At 42.5% G+C, this 19,423-nt stretch overlaps 1 protein-coding gene across 11 annotated transcripts in view; it reads left to right on the top strand.

Annotated features, from left to right (window-relative positions):
- arvcfb (ARVCF delta catenin family member b) overlaps positions 1-19,423 on the top strand; it is a 293,798-nt gene that overhangs the window by 126,854 nt on the left and 147,521 nt on the right. For 7 of the 11 annotated variants that reach the window (XM_039802588.1, XM_039802587.1, XM_039802595.1 and 4 more), the window contains 2 exons: positions 6,463-6,553; positions 8,127-8,346. The exons of 2 other annotated variants lie outside the window; for them this stretch is intronic. In XM_039802588.1, the coding sequence (XP_039658522.1) occupies positions 8,155-8,346 (192 nt within the window). In that variant the 5' untranslated portion in view covers positions 6,463-6,553; positions 8,127-8,154. The remainder of the gene's footprint in view (positions 1-6,462; positions 6,554-8,126; positions 8,347-19,423) is intronic. 2 more of the 11 variants (XM_039802589.1, XM_039802598.1) reach the window with 2 other exon arrangements.

Below are 19,423 nucleotides of genomic sequence, written 5' to 3' on the forward strand. Positions count from 1 at the left end.
CTGAGGAGCAGTTAACTGTATTCCTCATAAATCCACAGGGGCTAAAAATTAGGGACATCCAACGGAATTTCCGGCGACACCTGAACAATCCCGGAAATTAAACGTTGTCGATATAGACTAGTATAATGATAACAAAATCCACCTATAAGCACCTCTGAAGCTCTCTAAACTTGCTATATCTTGTTTGTTTGATCTGTTGTAATTGTGCCTAGCCAAGAGATAGTCTGGTACATTGCCCTTCAAAAGCAAATGTGATTACCTTCAGACTGGCTCAACAGATGTACATTGCTGGGATAAATCGTGACATAGCGGAAGAGATCCCCTTCTGCTTTCTCCGTTATCTATTTTGGAAGGGCAACCGTCGCTGCATCTGGGGCTTAGCGCCACCTAGGACAGTTGTTATTGGTTTTAAGAAATACAAACAAGCCAGAGCGTTTTTTTTTCCTCCCCCTAGCCATAATAGATAAGCAGTGTAGCCACACCTTACTGACACAGCACTGTGGAATTAGGTCTGGTAACGCAAGACTACTTTGAGATAGACCCAGGCTAGTGGTTTAAAGGTGCAGTAGGTAAGACTTATAAAACTACCTTTCTGTCTGTTTGCTGAAACTGACCCTATGTTCCAGTAGAACTACATGAAGCAGGTCATTTAAAAAAAAATCTGGCTCCTCTGGCACCACCTACAGCCTGTAGTGTGATTTGCAAAAATCCACCGCTCCCTGTTCAGATGCACCAATCAGGGCCAAGGGGGGGTGTCTAACTGCGTGTCAATCACTGCCCATGCACACACATTCATTCTCCCTTGTGGGGGGAGTGGCTTAAGGGACCGTTTTGAGCTTCAGCGAAAAGGGGAGAGGGACTGGTTGTCGAGTCCTGGCTCTTCACAATCCTACCTACAGCACCTTTAAGCTAAGTTAGCTAAGCTAATCGACTGCTGGCCATAGCTTCACATTTAGCATATCAATCACATTTTTCTTGAGTCTTTTCTTTTTATGTCACTTTCCACTCCTACTCCACTATATATTACAGAGAGAAATATTGTACTTTTTACTCCACTACATTGATCTGACAGCTTTAGTTACTAGTTACTTTACAAATCAAGATGTTTGCACACAAAACACATGTAGTTTATACAATTCATTATAAATTAAACTACACAACAATATAACAGCCTACAAGTTCATCCAAAATTATTAGCTGATTAAACACTTTTTTGATTTTTCTGCATTGAGTACTTTTAATACTTTAAGTACATTTTCCTGATGATACGTACATACTTCTACTGAATTATTAGTTTCAATTCAGGACCTTTACTTTTAACAAAGTATTTGTTACAGTGTGGTATTTCTCCTTTTACTTAAGTAAAGGATCTGGATTCTTCTTCCACCACTGGTTGGATAATGTCAGTTGGCTGCACACAGCAGACTCACACCAACCGGCACAGTCTGTGATGCTTCTCCACCAGAGGATAGCAAAACAACGAGACAGGCAAAAGATCAAATGCTGGGCATCCCAGCTTGCTCTGGTCAAAGTGCTTGTATTCTGCTCAAGGCAGAAAAGTCTTCGTACACAAAACAAGAAGCTGTTCTTGAGCACAACATCACTTAAATTCTGTCCAGTTTACTACAGAGAGGGGTATGATAGCACAGGGTTTTGTCACTGGTAGATTAGTTTCCCAATGATGAATAAGGTGCCAAAGATTTATTACCAGATTTTCCAGCAAGCCTTTGATGTGAGCGAACGCTGCATCTCATCTGCCCATCCACACTCCAAATTGTGGCCGTGTGTGTGTGTGTGTGTGTGTGTGTGTGTGTGTGTGTGTGTGTGTGTGTGTGTGTGTGTGTGTGTGTGTGTGTGTGTGTGTGTGTGTGTGTGTGTGTGTGTGTGTGTGTGCGGTTGCGTCGCGTGCGTGCGTGCGTCGCGTGCGTGCGTGCGTGCGTGCGTGTATTTACTACTGGGCTATTTATAGAGCTGAGGGTTTTGTGCTGAAGTGCATTTATAGGAAAATACTTGCAACAGTGAAGCTGCTAGTGAGATGCCGCATCAACTCTACACATGGAATATGAGCCTGTTTGTCCTTTTAATTAAATATGTTTACGCCTTAAGAGTAGTCAAATCCAACACACTTCCCTTTATGGAATTAATTAAACATTTTCCCTCTTCTTTTTATTTTTTTATTTTTAAGATCTCATCTCTTTGATAAGTGATCATCCCTTCCACTCATTATCTTCCAAAAGTGGCATCCACAAATGACTTTCCTGACCTTGGTGTTTCCATTACATAAAGTTGAGACTAAGTAGGGCGTGTGTAATTGAGGATGGGGTTAAATATGCAGACCTTGGCTGTGTTTTTATCCCCTCTGACGCAGGTCATTAGCAAACATCTGCTGAACCAAAGCCTAAAAATAAAAAAAATAAAAAAAACGGGGCTGTCATGGTGGCAGAAGGGGAATTCTTCAGATGCCCCTCCCTGTGCTATTTTAAGTATGCCCAGAAGTTGGTGTTTAATGATAAGCTGTGGGGGCGTAGCTGACATGCCTGCCATATTATTCCCTTTACGACTCAGGAAGCGATGGCTGCGTTGCCCCCTAACCCTCCAGGGGTGTGAATCATTAGAGTCCGTCATCAAGTATGTCCAGTCTACATGGCTTATGGTGCCCTTTTGCTGTGGGTTATCTCAAGTAGTGGATCACTTTGAAAATAGACAAGGATGCTATTTTTTGCCCAGCACCGTTTCCATTTTGAAACTAAATATACCGGCTGATGACTATAAACACATGCCAGTCACACATATTTTAGGGAGGACAGTGTTTGAAAATAATAGATTTCTGATCTACTAACGGCTATGTAATGTGGGATCATGTTTCCATATAGAGGTAAAGCAACCAGAGCAACCATTTCTTTCATTCACACGGATGTGAAAACACAGGCTCCTCACGATGTACTGCTTTGTGAGGAAGAGTGAAGGAAGAGTCGTGACAGACTCCACTCCACGCCGGATAAATAAATGATCAGCACACAACAAACATCAAAGAGGGATTGTGTGCTTCAAAGGGAATAAGGGACTCACGCTCACCAGGTCCTATAGTGAAAAATGAATCCTGTGTATGCGCGCACACACACACTCTCTGTTCCTGTAATCCGACCTGTTTAAGATTCTAATGGTTGCATCTGCATCGATCGTCCCCCTGCTGAGCCAAACCACCCCTTCTCAATCTTTGTCTGTTTCGGTGGCATCAGATCAGCTGGAAGATACCCAAAATGCTTTGATACAATGTGTCTCCTGACTCATTTGGACCTTCTCTCTTTAACCTTCTGGTGACTAAAGGAGCACTCACTAGGGCTGCACGATGTGAGGAGAACATGCAATAACGTTGTTGAATCTCAACGATATTTTGTGCAATAAATAAACAGATATTAAAGTGTACTCAGTACAAAGCCTTTTTGCTGCTTTCAGTATGCTGCTAAAATACAACAAATTGCTTTTTGAATTTAAAACTTTTATTGAACAAATTATTTATTGAACATTACTTTTAATATATAAAAGGCACAACTATAAAAAAGAAAGAGTTACATTTTAAAGTGCAGTTTTCTACTGATATTTTCTTTCAACTAACACAAAAAATCGCAGTGTCTACTTTCGCGACGTGTATATCGTGCCAGTTAATATTGCGATGACGATAAAAAAATAAAAAACGCTGATATATTGTCCAACCCTAGCACTCACCTTACATTGGGTGAGAGGTAGAATGACATGCAGCAAAGGGCCGCAGGTCAGAGTCGAACCCACGGCCGCTGTGTCGAGGAGTAAACCTCTATATATGGGCGTCCGCTCTACCAGGTGAGCTAACCCGGCACCTGACATTTAAAGCCCTAATTACTTCTCACAATCTCTGACCCATCTTTTACACAAGGAGTCATACAGATTTCCACAGTGTTACTTTGTTTTTAGATTAAAGTGCTCATATTATGCTCATTTTCAGGTTCATAATTGTATTTAGAGGTTATATCAGAATAGGTTTACATGGTTTAATAAAAAAAAAAAAATCATATTTTTTGTTGTACTGCACATTGTTGCAGCTCCTCTTTTCACCCTGTGTGTTGAGCTCTCTGTTTTAGCTACAGAGTGAGACATCTCACTGCTGTAACATCTTTGTTGGGAGTAGGGGTTCACCGATCTGATATTACATCGGATATCGGTCCCGATATTGACAAAATTACTGGCTCAGGGATCAGAAAAATTAACAGATCATCAGGCCGATCCTGTTTTGTTTGTTTTTTTCTCTCCGTCGCACGTGTGTCGCATGCTGGAAGAGTTGAGTATACAAATAAATAAGAATTCAATACATTACATCTATGTTATTTTGTCTTAGTTAGGAAAGTAATGTTTAGTTAGGAAAAGTCTGGTGCCTTTAGTATAAGGTAGAAGCTATACAGTTTATTATTAGGGTCAGGCTATTTGCACCCCTGGTACAATTAGCAGTGTATGCTATTCGTACCCTGGTGCAATTAGAAATTAATGCTATTCGTACCCCGCTGGTGCACACAGCAATGTGTTCTATTAATACCCCGTCTGATACAAATATCAATATATGCTATTTGCAGCCCTGTGCATTTACAGTACCTTGGCATATATTTACACAGTTATCCATACTACTCATGTATTACAACTTTTTGGAATATTCTCGCCCTCACATTCTTACCCTAACCATAACCAATCCCACTCCTCTTGCCTAAACCTAACCAACCCAACCAGAGCAGGCATATTCATGAGTCTTCCCCTACCACCCTGCAAAAAACATTTTGCGTTCGCGGGCCCTGACAATTGCATGCAAATTATCCAATCCAAAATGAAAAAAACAAGATCACCTCACTTGGGAATCAAACTCCAGACTCCCAGACCAAAGCTCAGTGTTCTAACCACTCACCTACTGTACACAAAAAATAGGTACTAACTAACAAACTAACGGTTGTATGCTTTCACTGAAGACAGCGCAACTGTAGTATCCATTTTCCGCTAGAAATTCAATTGTTATAAACTTTAGAGACAAAACTTTCTTAATATGCCAGTTTCTGCTGTCATGGAAGATGAACGTCCGCCATGATTTCGGTGCATGCGAGCAACGTGTTTTTGTTGTTACGTCACAGGGTGTGAATACCTCAGCTGTGTGGCCGAGGCTATTCGTACCGGGGGTGCAAATAGACACTCCGTTATTATTAATTCAACAATGGTATCGGATCGGTATCGGGTATCGACAGATACACAAAGCCCAGGCATCGGTATCGGGACTGAAAAAGTCGGATCGGTGCATCCCTATTTGGGAGTCGCACATTCACAGTAACTAGGTAAGCACCACAAGCCAGTCAGAAGCAGAGTATGAGGCCGTGCCAAGCAAGCAGCTAGGTGAGCATTATAACATGTGTTACAAAGTGACCACGTTTGTCTCTGAAGTAAAGGCTGGACTACAATAGAGCTGTTTGGAGCGGTTTGTGAACAGTGTTTTCTGTTGGAGATGGTAAGTCCCTTTGGGGTGGACTTTGGGCTTTTTCACTTTGTAAACCTATAATGTGCACAAAAAAAGATATATAACACAATAAAGGAAAGGGAAAAAGCCAAAAAGCATAATATGAGCTCTTTAATGCTGACTGGGTTAAGTTGACCCTGGGTTGTGATTTTTCTTTGAATGATTGCTTGATGAACAGGTGCTTTCACTCTCTGATTAAGCAGTCCAGTCCAAGGCCAGAACATTATGTCACATCCGCATACAAAAGAACACATCGCTTCTGCTCTATCTGTGAAAAATGATGCTTGTAAAACAGTGTATACTCAAATGTTTTGCCCATTGGCAAAAATGATCCTATCCTCAGCATGCAAAAAATTTATAATAAATCTGTATATGCGCTGTTGCCATTGCTTATTACAGAATTTTGTCATTGAGCACAATCCAGTAGAATTTAGCAGAATCCTACAATTTCAACGTTCTGTCTGCTGTTTGCAGTATTAGGTGTTAATGCAGGACCGAGCAAGAGACCCTCATAATTTCTGGTGATATTGGAATTTAGTGGTGAATATTCTCAAACATATGAATTAAATTATTACTACTCAACTGACAAAGAGTGAATTTGTGGATTTGAGGGATTCTTGGGGTGCGCTGCCCTGAAGTACAGTAACTGCCCACTTTGCCAGGTTGATAATAGACATGTACTTTGAGTTACGAAGATTTATGAAAACATTAAAAAAAAATCATACTCAAAAAATATATGGTGAACTAACTGTGCATGTTTATTTTGAAATGTAAATCAAAAACCTTTTACACCGGTTTCATTAGACTTGGGTTTACTATAAAGTCAAATCCAACCCACTCAGAAGAAGCATATGTTGCTTGATGCTTTTCATTTCTGTTTTAACCTCTGGCTTTCTCACTTTTGTATTCCCTTTGTTTTTCTCTCCCCTCTCTCCCAGCTCTTCGTTCTTCTTGCTGTCTCATCCTTCTGCTTCTGTTAGAGTGGGGGATGTCTGTTTTCTAACACCTCTCAGCCTGCTTATCTACTAGGTCTGTATTGCTGTGGTTTGGTATTTCCAACCCCATTTGTTATTGTGCCATCAACCCCCTTGATAACACGACACCATCAGTTATGGATATCAGGGTATGTGTGACAGTCATACGCACTGTGGCTTGCAACTGTTATCTAGAAATTATGATTGTTTATGATGGGCAGTGTCCGTATGGGTGGCTGTGGGAAGCTTGCATGTGATGGATTCGTGCCTGCTACAGTGCTTGTATGTCGGATTGCGTTATGGCTCTGTGCATGACTATATCCAATGGCTAGGGATGCACCGATACCACTTTTTTTCAGACCAAGTCCAAGTACTTACATTTGGGTACTTGCCGATACCAAGTACTGATATGAGTACTTAATAATACAGTTCTAACAATGTTTTATTTTCATCAGATGTTCTTCACTTTCTGACTGCATCAAAGTAAATATACAACTTGACGCTGTTGCTGACATTATAACATTCAAATTTGCGTTTTCCTAAACAAACATGGCACTGCCGCCCATTTCACTAAATGTAACCTGTAACACATTCAGTGGAGACGTTCATGCTCAGCGCATTGTTCGTTGCAGTACTATCCGAAAGAGGGCTTACAGAGGACGTACAGACAAAATAATCTGTGAATGAGCAACAAGTAGTAGAGAAGAAGAAACCGGAAGTAAAGGAAAGCAGTCTGCCTGGCAACAGTAGTAAACACATCAATTTTAAAACACTAGTGTACCGCAAAACATGATATTGTTGAATCTATTTAGGCTAATGTCACGTTGCCATAAAGTGGTATCGGGTGCGGTTGTATCGGGGTAGTTTTACGAGTACATGAGCACAGTATCGGACCGACACCCGAGTACTGGTATACGTATCGGTGCATCCCTACCAATGACAGTGCCATTCCTCCACGCTGGCTATAATTGTTCATTCCTTTCCACCTTTTGGATGTCCAAAAACAAGAATCTTTGTTTTTGTGAGTGTGCACTGTGTTGTTTCATTCCCTTTGCTGTACTATTGGTTCATGTTTCCATTTTGTTGCACTGATGTTCCAGCAAAACTGTATTGAATTGTGTGTGCGGTGGCAGGATTGCCTAATTACAAAAAAGGCTCAAAGTTCTGGAAGTGAAAACATAATTGGCACCCAGCAGAGCATCCTCTTTAATGTCTTTGCTATGCTGGGCTCGGAGTGTCTTACCCCTTGTACAGTAGTCCCCCTTTGTGGGGAGAATTTGAGCTTGTCTCTTCAGGGTATTGGCTCAAGAGTCTTAACTGAAACAGATTTGACTGTAACACATAGATTCTCTGTAGTATGACCCTACCCCCCAATCATCCAGTCAGCCATCCTAATTGTTCCATTTTGATGTGTCATCTTGGTCTTTTGTTCATGATGATTCTTTCAAGCTTGTGCTGTATGCCAAATCATCAATGTCCCATCTTGGCTAATGAGTTAGTCTTGTATTTGACGTTGAACTTGAGTCAGCCTGTTGATGCCGCTCGCCCAGCCTGTTGGGTCAGGGTGTCTTTAATGACCTGGTGCCCCCTCCTCCCCCTTCTCTTTCCCTCCCTTCCCGACATGGAAGATCTGTACGACCGCGACCAACACTGGACATGGAGGAGTATGATGTTCGCTCGGCCGCCAGCATCCTGGCCTCAGTGAAAGAGCAGGAGGCGCGCTTTGAGCAGCTGACCCGAGCCCTTGAGGAGGAGCGGCGCAACGTCACGCTGCAGCTAGAGCGCGCCAACCTGCCTCCCAACCCCCCTACCAGCCAACCGCTAGCATGGCAGCAGGTGGTGATGCAGGTAAATGATGCCGGCATGCTGGCCAACCCCTCGTCATGTTTTGACCACCAACTTGCGCTACCATGTGTTTGCCTCCTTGCCTACCTTCTGCGACATTGCTCTGCGACTTTCTTCCATTGAGCGAGCTCATTCCATCGTCACGTTTGCTCACGGTCATTGCTTTTCATCACTGGTGGGACTCTACAATCTCTGTTCAGTTTCTCTGTGATTTGGGACACTTGTTCCCTTTGTCTGAACCCACTGTCCTGGATGTTGTGCAATAATCTGCTCTGTGGTGACTCATCGTTAAAAGCCAACTGATGAGATTCAACCACTCATTCTGTCTTCCTTTCGCCTCCTCATTCTACGCCACAGCTTGCCATTCAACCCCATTTCCTTTCGCCCACTGGTCTTTGATATTGTCTGGTGGTGCTGCTGATTGGATTTGGCCTTTCGCCCAGCTCTGGCCAGTGTCTTGGGGACATTAGAGTCCTGGCCCGAGCTCCTGTCAATGCTGGCTGACGCGGCAGGAGCAGGAAATGTAAGATGTAGACATGAGACAGTTAGTAATCTCCTAAAAATGCCAGCAGTCACAACAGCCCATTGATTTACACAGGAAAGGAACAAAATTCTAACCAGAATTTGAAAGCACAATTTGGCAATGCAGCACCTGAAGCACTTAGATACATCACCTTTAATCACGGTAAAGGAGGCAGCCTCATGTATTCTTGATATAGCAAGACTTGCAGAGATGAAACCGCTGTGCCTATTTGCCTGCGGTTGTATTTGCCTGCAGTCACATTTTGTTAACAGTCGTGTTAGTGTTTATTTTTAAGGGTCTTGCTGCCAATTTGGCCTCATGAATGGGATAATGAAGAGGATGCAGGAAAAGTATAGCAGAGTGAAGTAAACATGTCATACTCTCACCCACCACAGGGGTAATCTACTGCTTGTGTGTGTGTGTGTGTGTGTGTGTGTGTGTGTGTGTGTGTGTGTGTGTGTGTGTGTGTGGTCCATGATATACTGGACAGTGCTTAACATGACAGGCAGTGAATTAACCCTCTCTCTCACGCTATCCCTCACAGATCAGACTCACAGTTAACCCCCACCCTGGCTGTTGGCACACCGGGGAGTCAATTGTGCATAACCGGGATCTGCTCACATAACCACGCCCTATCTTACATCACTTTGAAATGTGATTTGCTCGCCAGGCATCGGACTGTCTGCTTTTATCATAAACACCTATAAATGCCAAACCAAATTGAATGTTGGGCTGGCGGAGGGAGGGGGGTTGATCAGTGTCTGCTCTGGGGCAAACGACACCTGAGTGCTTGGCATTCTTGAGCCAGAAGGTGCTGTGGCGTGTGGCAGTGTGTGTGCTGCACTGTGAGACACACACAATTCACATAATGAGGGTGGTATGAGCGATAAGGAATGCATTAGGTTGTTCCTTTTCTCTCCATCTCCTCCTTGCTTAGTTTCCCCACACAAACACACATTCATACACACACACACACACACACACACACACACACACACACACACACACACACACACACACACACACACACACACACACACACACACACACACTCCCCATGCTGCATGATGGATCAAAATGGATCATGGATCGGTAACTAAGGATTCAGTATCAAAACCCCAGGGCCAGAATCAATAAGGGCCTGCCATTATTTAAAGTTAGGGTCAGAAAAGGAAAAGTGGACCAAGTCTGATAAATGAAATCAGATTCAAACAGACGCCTAATGAGTGATAATCCACTGATCTAAATAGTAATTTCGGAACAGATTGGGTCCAAACAACAACTGTATGATTGGTCACTTCAAACAGTGCTCTGAAACTCGGAAGGCTACTTGCTTTTTCACCAAGCCCCCCACCCTCAGAGTTTTAAGACTGCAGGCTCTTCTGCCCGGTACAGCCTGGATGTGGAGTGAGGCATGGCCCTATAGTGCAGCCAAATGACTCCAATAAATCACACATTGATGGTTTGACGGTGTTATACGGAAATATAGCAGTCATTTCCTCTGTAAATCTAAAGTCAAGAATATTTGTAGCCTTTCGAAGTGGTGGTTTTGGTGACAAATCTTCTGGCTAATGTTCATGTGAACATAAAAATGTTCCTTAATAGGGAATAGTTTTTAGCCAGTCTAGCGGCTCTATAGATGGCAGGTTGGTTGGTTGGTTGGTTGGTTGGTTGGTTGGTTGGTCAGTCGACTACTTTGGTCCCAACTGAATTGTGAAATATAATGAAATCTCAGGATATATTGGGTCGATTGCCATGACATGTTTTAGACACATTCATGGTCCCAAGGGGATGGCATCTACTGACTTTGGGTTGACATTTTAGTTTTTCAGGTCATAATTTGACATTCACCTCAGCCTCAGCTATACATTGTGTTTGGTGATCATTAGCAAATGTTAGTATGCTAACAAGCTAAACTAAAAAGATGAAAATGGTAAATATTACCTGCTAAATGTCAGCATGATGGCATTGTCATTTTGGGCATTTTACCAAGCTGAAGTTAGCATTTAGCTTAAAGCATCACTGTGCCTAAGCACATCTTCATAAAATCGCTACAGCCAAGCAGCTGTAGTGAACTTGGTCTTGTTGAACCATAAAGAAAATCTGAGATTTAATTAAATGCTTTTCCAGAATTTCATGTTGTTTTCTTTGGCTAAAGATGCAACGATTTACTGTTTTCAAATTATTTATATTTGTCCTATAGAGAAGGGAGACAAAATAATATTCCCAACCACAAGTACATCTCCCTCTGATATTAACACAAGTCACTTTGCTTGGCTGGAGTGCACATAACTGAATTGGATTACAGAATACTGTGGTTCAATGTGTCGGCCCTGTATGATGTTAACACAGGGTATAAAAAGGTAGATCACTACATGACGATTTGACCTTTGTATTAGTACAATGAGTGTGGGAGAGGTTCTTGTAAACAGCACTGGCCTACTTTCCAAGACCTTACTAATTGAATTCTGATCCTCATTCACTTCAATATTACACATTATGAATTGCAGAGAAGGAAGAGAATCAGAGTGGTTACACTGTGCCCTCCTGTGAGGAACGTCAGAACAAAGCTGTCGGATGCCCCATTAGCTTTCCTGATGAAATTATCAGTAGAGATTCAGTGACACGGACCGAGGTGCCTTTCAATCTGCATCCATAGACTGCCCCAACATGTGACTCCTCACATGCTAAGATCATACCCTTTCTTTATTTGATTTTGCGTTTGCCTGTGGTAATTGATTTTTGCCTGAAGGAGCGTTATCGCCGAGGCTCTGAAAGGTCAAGTGGTGCATGCTGACAGTTCTATGTGTGGAGAAAGGCAGACAGCACTCAGACAACCAAGTCTATTTGGAGCTAAGGGAGAAGGTGACCTCATTTCATATACACCAGACGACTCATCTATCTACCCACAGCCGCTGTGTGGCACACGTACAGATCCCACCTAGTGGTGCATACAATAACCCGGCTGCATTGAAAAGCAAACTCAGGATAATTTCTCGCACTGTGCGTATCATTAAATGTTGGTGTTTGGTATTCAGATGCTATATTCAGAAGGCCCCTAGCATTGCAGAGGCATATCATCCCCATGTGCAAATGTTCTGGGAAGTTTTCAAAGGCTTGTGAGCTTTAGAGAGAGGGAACAGTGCAGCCTTTGATCTGTGCTGCTGTCTGTGGTGAAGATGTACAGGCCCTGGCCCTGCGATGGCACAACAGCACTCAACCAACAATCGCTCCAGCCGCCCTCCACCCACTTTCGTCCCCACATCCCCCCCAGCCCTGTCTAGGCACAATGGAAACAAAGGACTAAGGGTGCTATAGCGACAGATGATCTATCTTTCCACTGGCAGAGCCTGGAGCCCCTGTACCATTGTAAATCACCTGGCTAACAATGAGCCTTAGTTTACCCCATCCCTCCTCTATCTTCCCCTGTCTTGTACCCTCACTGTTCCATCAGGAACCTTCTCTCCTCCCATAAACACCCTAATTACCTTGGTGTGAAAGTGCCTCCTTTGTTTATTTTTGTATACCAGACTGTTCCAGTACCCTCCTCCTACACTACTTTCTCCTCATATTGTAGTTTCATGGAGCAGCCTGCAGAAAAATAGTTGTGGAAAAAAAGTGTGGAACTTTTACATATAAATATATGTCTGTTACATTCAAACCCTTGCCAAACGAGTTCACACAGGAGGACAAAAGTTCTTCACTCCAGATTTAAATTCTATCACCTAATCATGCTTCGTAGCAGTTTAAAGGTTAATTGGCCCTGTGGATATTAATGTACAGGAATGCAAATACATTTAGCATTCTGAAAAGACAAGAACAGCTTCTGGATTTTTTTAAGATTATATTTATCATCTGCCCTCCACCCCATCCCCCCCCAAGTTAGCTGTCACACAATTTGACACAAACGTCACACCACCTCTTCTCAGTCATAACTAAATAAATCATAAATGCATTGCTACAATCAGCAGAACTTTATATTTACAAAGGTAAAGGGATCTACGATGTCCATTGAGGATAAACATCCATAACTCAAACCCAAAAACACTTACAATTTTGGCCCGTAATAATATTTAGACTTGGTCTTCAGATTTAAAAGTAGGGATGCACCAAATCCAGGATTCGGCTTCAGATTCGGCCGAATATTGGGCTTTTTGACGGGGTTCGGTTTCTGCCGAACCGTAGAATTTCTTTTCCACCGAACCCTACACTTGCACTACGCGCTATACTGGCCGATGTTATGACGCCGCCGTTGATTACAGGAAGGTGTTTACGTAGGTGGAGCGTTCAGTGCAGTAGGCTGTGAGAAAGTGAAAATGGAACTGGTGAGCAGAAAAAGCTGTTGTCTGGCAGTACTTTCAGTCAAAAGAAGGCCATTTAAGTCCAGCTACACGTTCAATTTGCAATGGCGATTTGTCTCGTGGTGGCGAGGACCCTCAACAATACACAACATGGCCGCTGGTAAAACATTTGCGTATGAAACATCCGAAAGAATACGAGTTGTGCATGAAAGAATCTACAGACAGCAGCCAAAATGCAGCAACTTCAGGTACGGCAAAGGAAGGACAGTCACAGCTAAAAACTGGTGTTAACCATTTGTTTACTTCATATAATAATAATAATGTTTTTACAGTGTTAATGGACTGAGGATGAGAGTAGGATTTGGTATTCGGTTTCGGATTCGGCAGAATCTTAACCAGTGGATTCACGTGCCCCCACCCCTCCTCCTCCACGCAGTTGCAAATAGCCAAGAAGGACGCGGAGGATTAAATAAAACATGATGGACTCTTCAGAAGAGGTCATTATCTTCACTCGAGTTTCTGCGCAGGAAAGTAACCGGACGGCACAATCTTCTGAACACAGCCATACTGAGAAATACAGAGAGAGTTGTGTGGAGCCGAACCACTTGCTTCTTTCCACTACATCGGTTGAAGCAGACCCTGCCATCTATGTTATCTTTTATTCACTAGACTTCAACATTAGCGGTCAGGTTTGAGGCGATGGCCCATGAATTCCGCTGCTAACTACTCAAGGTAGGGTGTAAGTCCTTTCTGTGTCTCATCTCGGTACAGGCACTGACATGGAAGGACAGGAACTTTTACTCAAGGTTGGGGTTGCGCATATTCCCCTTGTTGAGACGAGCAGGGAGAAAGAGGTTTGAAGGGGAAGCAGCAGAAAAGCCTTTTGTACTGCGGGGCTATTTATATTCCTCTGGGGCAGCTCAAACCTTCATCCTTCAAATGCCTGTCCTGGTGCACCTCCCTGTCATTTGATCACAATCCATTAAACCATTATGCTTACTAAAAGCACTAAGAGGGGGTATCTGAACACTGCTCTCATATCCTTGACCAGACATCCCCTCTGTGTGCTCACATTGGTGAACAGACCGACTCAATATCTTTGAGGGGAACTGCATCAGTTTCTGGAAAGGTTCTACTTGAAGATGACCGTGGTAGTCTGAATAGACTGTTGGGCTTGGTAGTTAAGTTCAGAGACTAAATTGTAGCCCATGTGTTTAAAATAAAGCCGCTTACCTTAACAGGACCCCAGTGCCACCTTTTGGAATGTGACCTCACCCTTCCCAGTGTCCAGCAGGATAATTAAACAAGGCTGGATGCTGACCCCTTTCAACTGGAAAGAACTAAATTGAAAACAGTCTTAGAACTTTTAAGTAGGGCTGGCTGGAGGTGTTCTTCAAAGCCTTGATTTAATTATCCCCATGAGTTTAACACACTGGTAGGACAATTTTACAACATGACTTACAAGCATATAAACATTCACCAAATGAAGAACAGAAGCAGCACCGAGTGTTGTTTTGGGAGGTGTGCAGGAGTAATTCACACTTTACTGGACAGAACATTCCTTGAGACTACAAATGCCTTAATGGCAAAAGAAGTGAACGTTTCTTTTCAATTTCACCCCAGTGTGTTCTTTAATAAAGGTTTAATACAAGGTGAATATTGGTCTGTTGTAAAAGTAAAGCAAATCAAAGAGCTTCAGCTCTGCTCTCCACAGTATAAACCGCAAAACTGTGTCTCTCATATTATTGTCGATCAGCAAATACATGCAAACATGTCAACTGGCCTTGGGATCTAATTTTCCTGGAAAGCATAAACCCTGCATTTAAAAAACATAACTAAAGCAGACCAATCAACTAGTCTGAAAAGGTCAACAAACTAAATAGTCGACGAGCCATACGGTAACTCTCATCTGGGTACTTTACCTAAAATCTAAGATCTTAATTTAATTTAATGCTAACAGACGATTTTTGGTATTTGCTACCTTCAGTAAATCCACCTGTGAGAACGTTGGAGGGATTATCAGCATGTGAATTCTTTGCAACAGAGGTGTACAGCATGTGCATCAAGGCGGTATACCATCCGATTACAGCGGTTAAGTCAGAACCACACATACATCCGTTGACGTTGCGCTCTCGCTAACTAAATGAGCTCTGCCATTGCCTCAGGCTGAGGCACATTTCGCTGCTGGACAGACTGTAAAAAGATTAAACATCACAGATTCTGGAATTGTTTTGTTTCAGAGTTGCACACACATTTGCCAAAAAAATCATGTAATCTATCTTAAATTGAAGCCAGACTGTGGGGGCCCTGTTCATATATCGGCGCATTTGAAAAGGATGATGGGGAACTGTTTCACATGGAGTGTCTGAGAGTGATTCTCGTTGTGTAGAGGGTGATGTTGATAGCGCAGGAATGTGTGAAAAGACGGCCCCTGCTCTCGACAGGCTCTTTATCCAAGTGCCTTTTTCAAGCTCATCATTCTGTGCTGAATAATGCAGAGCGTCCTCACCCAAAAAAAAGTCTGCGTAGGTCGATTGTGCAAGCTGCTCATAACGACCCATAATTACGTTTCTTGTTAGGCGGCGACCTGTCGTGGCTGTATTAATTAGCTCGAAGGGAAGCGAGGTGACAAAGTATAAGAGCGCCAGATTACGCGTAAGGAATCAGTTTGGGGTTGGTGGATGGGTCAAAAACACACACGGCTTTCACTGAGGAGACCCGGATTCAATGGTCACTTTTTGAAATTACCGAGTTTTTCAAGCCTTAGTCCGACGCGGTGACATTAGACAAGATAAGATAAAACTTTGTCTCTTCACACAGAAGTTGTTCTTGCATCGTCTGCTCCAACAATCAACAGATAACATAAAAAACACGAGCATAAAAAACATCTGTATGGTCACCCTGCCGTAATCTTTAACAAACATCTGACACACCTTTCCGTCATGCACACAAACACACACACACACACACACACACACACACACACACACACACACACACACACACACACACACACAAACATTCCACATCCAAAACAAGTAATATTGTCCATGACGTCACGTTACGAGCTTATTTTAGTAGTTTTACGTGACTCATTTTAAGCCAATCGGCCACCGTGCAACAGTAAATAGAAGAAAATAAATAGAAAGATCATAAACTGTATGTCGTTTGGGGAGTCATTGACAATCAACCTATATTGCCGTTTAGGAATGAGGACGTGTTACAATAATGGCATATATACCGAACACAAATTCCATGTATGGACTTTTTTTTAGCTTTAAGATTCTTTAGTAGAATCTCAATTACAAATGCAGCTGACGTGCATCACTTTTTTTCTTTTTCTATTAATTTCCAAGCAATGTGACACAAATTAACAGAATTCCCAAGAAGCTGATGCAGTGGCTGACAAACGTGCCAAGAAACTGTGGATCATGAGCTAACGTTAAAACAAATTCTGAGGCATATGGAACATTTTATTTTACCTTTAAAAATAGAGAGAATATTTTTAGAACAACCAATAGAAAGACTCTGTTACAAATCCAGAGGGTATGTTCAACTAAAATGAAGGTGTAAAAGTTGATGCTTTAACTGCATGTCAGACTGATTCAGATTCTGTTGTTTGTGCCTCATTCAGTGTCCCAATTACGCATGACAAGATGAAAAACTCGGAAAAGCCTAATCCAGTTATAGTTGTATTAAAAAATCTTGCTGTGCAATTACAGTACTGTGACAAAAAAAAACAGAAAATAGAACCTTTTCATTTCGAGTGATGTCATTTAAACAGAGCTTTATTTCCCTAAATGAAGGGAAAATTGCCTTTTTGCAAGACAAAAGCCCCCAATAGATTGGACTCTAATTCTCTGCATCGCTGAGTAGCCATTTTTCAAGGGGAAAATAAAACATAATAGTAAGAGTCACTAGATAAGGGCTTTTTTTTCAAGCTGTGCCATTGTTGGAATAAACAGCAGTCAGCCTGTAGCAGAGCAGATCATCTTGGCCCTGTAGATTCTCACACGTACACTATGGTTTCGGCAGCGCCCCGACACTATGCAGTGATTGTCTTAAGGAACTTAGAGCAATACAGTCAGTATTATCTTTTTTTTTTTTTACAAGTTTTTTTTTTGTGGACCTGCTTTGTGTATAATGGAATATTTGGTTGAACTTATTAAAGTTTGAAGGAGGTAAATTAGGGTTTCCCAAGAAATGTATTCTTGGCAGAGTGGAAAAGGGTTTGAAGTACTTTTCAAAAAGAGATGCCATTAAAGTCTCCTTTGAAACTGAAGATTATAAAAACATTTTTTGTAATGAAATGCCATATATATTTTCAAACTGCTAGCTGCTCCTGCCTACAGTCTACTTTTTGTATCTGCTTTTGCTCTTCCGTCTCTCTCTTTCTCTCTCTCTCTCTCTCTCTCTCTCTCTATCTCTCTCTCTCTGTTTTTCTGTATGCACCTGGCATCTTGAATGGAAGTGAAAAACATGATTTTAACAGATGCAGCTTCGTTGGAGGTGTCTGGCTGTCAAAGCACGCCTTGTTGCTGAACATTAACCTCTTTACCATCTGTTTCACAGCGTACGTCCTGACAGAGGAAAGCTGACTTCAGGAGCTTTGATTTCAACTGCTGGATTATTCGTACACCTTGTACATTTAATTTCCAAGTCCCAGGTGTAGGTTGGCTAGACTTAAGAGACTATATAGATTTTTTGTGACAGTGTGCATGTATCACCACCCTGTGATGTTAAACACATTCCAGGAATTCTTTTAAAATGATATATTGAATATACTTTTTGGGATATTTAGTTTACCTCAACCTGTCCTGTCTATTTTTTTTTTAATCTTGTCTCAGTGAGTTGTATGAAAAGAGTGATAGCATTTTTTAAGCCATGCTATAACATGGTTCTCGGGATGGCAGTCGGTGGGTTGGTCCCCAACTTTGTTCCAGACCATAGACTGTAAAAATAGTAGAGGTAGCATCAGTGACATCACCCATTGGTTTGTGGGCTGCCGTTTTGAAGCCTTGAGTTTGGCATTGTGGATGTCGCCATCTTGGTTTTTTGAAACCGGATGTGACTATTTTTGTCGAGAAAATCGGCAGACTTTCCCTTAAAGCCTGGTACAGACGGCAGGATAATTAGGCCGATTTTAGCCCCGGTTCACCCCTCCCGACAATCTTAAGGATGCTCCGATTATTGTAAAATAATCTGATCAGATATTCCTGCCGTGTGTGGTGTGTTAAGACTGCTCTCGTCTGCTCGGAAGGACGTCGGGACCGCTCCGATCTCAAATCGGGGATATCCAACATGTTGGATTTATTTGGCCCGATTTCTCCTTGTGCGTGGTGTCCCCCGGGGACAAACGAGCACGCAGCCTGTGTAAAATAAATAAATTCGATGGGCATAACTACATCCACAACTGCAGTCCACCAGAGTACATGGAAACGAATATATGAACGTTTATTAATCTGTGTAATACCTAACGACATTTCTATGAGAAAAAAACAAATCACCTCCATATCATGATGTAGCAAGTATAGTCCATGCTCGCGTTGTCTTCTTTGACAATCGCCTTTTCTTTTGAGAACGTTTATTTTCAGTTAAAAACACACTACAAACTATCGCCACTGCATCCTCTTCGTCCGCCATGATTGTTTACTCTGAAGTCACGTTTGATCTCGAGGGATTTTGCGAGATTTCCCGTCTGACCTGGGAATGCTCGGGAGTCAAATCGGTTCGTGTGTGATGTGTTGATTTTGCCTTGTGCTGCGCACCACACACTGTACGACCAAAACTGTTAGACCCGTGATTTTTTATCACCGTGTGTGGGGTCTCTCAGGATTGGAAAATCGGCCGACAATTTTAAAATCGTCCCGTGTGAACCAGGCTTAAGGCTCTGACACACCAATCCGATAATCAGGCGTCGGACAGTCTGGCGAGGTCGGTGACTCGAGTCTGTTCGGTGTGTTCCGTGCCGTCGTCAGTCGGAGGAGCCGCCGGCTTTAATTTTGTCCGATTTGACTTGTTGAATCGGCCAGTGGGCAGTCGGACTCAATGACTAATCTGATTGGTGGAGTGCTAGCCCTTGACTAGGGAATCAGTGCTTCTTCCACAAGAAGAAGCCCGAGAGCTGACAACGCCAGTATCTTCTTATTACTAGCCATCGTATTTTCTTCCGTTCAGCGAGTAATGACCACAACGATCCTTCTTGACTACCATCACCACTCTCTGATGAAAACAGTGACAGACGACGGCGTGCTCT

This window comes from Perca fluviatilis, chromosome 6 (genome assembly GCF_010015445.1).
Source record: "Perca fluviatilis chromosome 6, GENO_Pfluv_1.0, whole genome shotgun sequence".
NCBI lineage: Eukaryota > Metazoa > Chordata > Actinopteri > Perciformes > Percidae > Perca > Perca fluviatilis.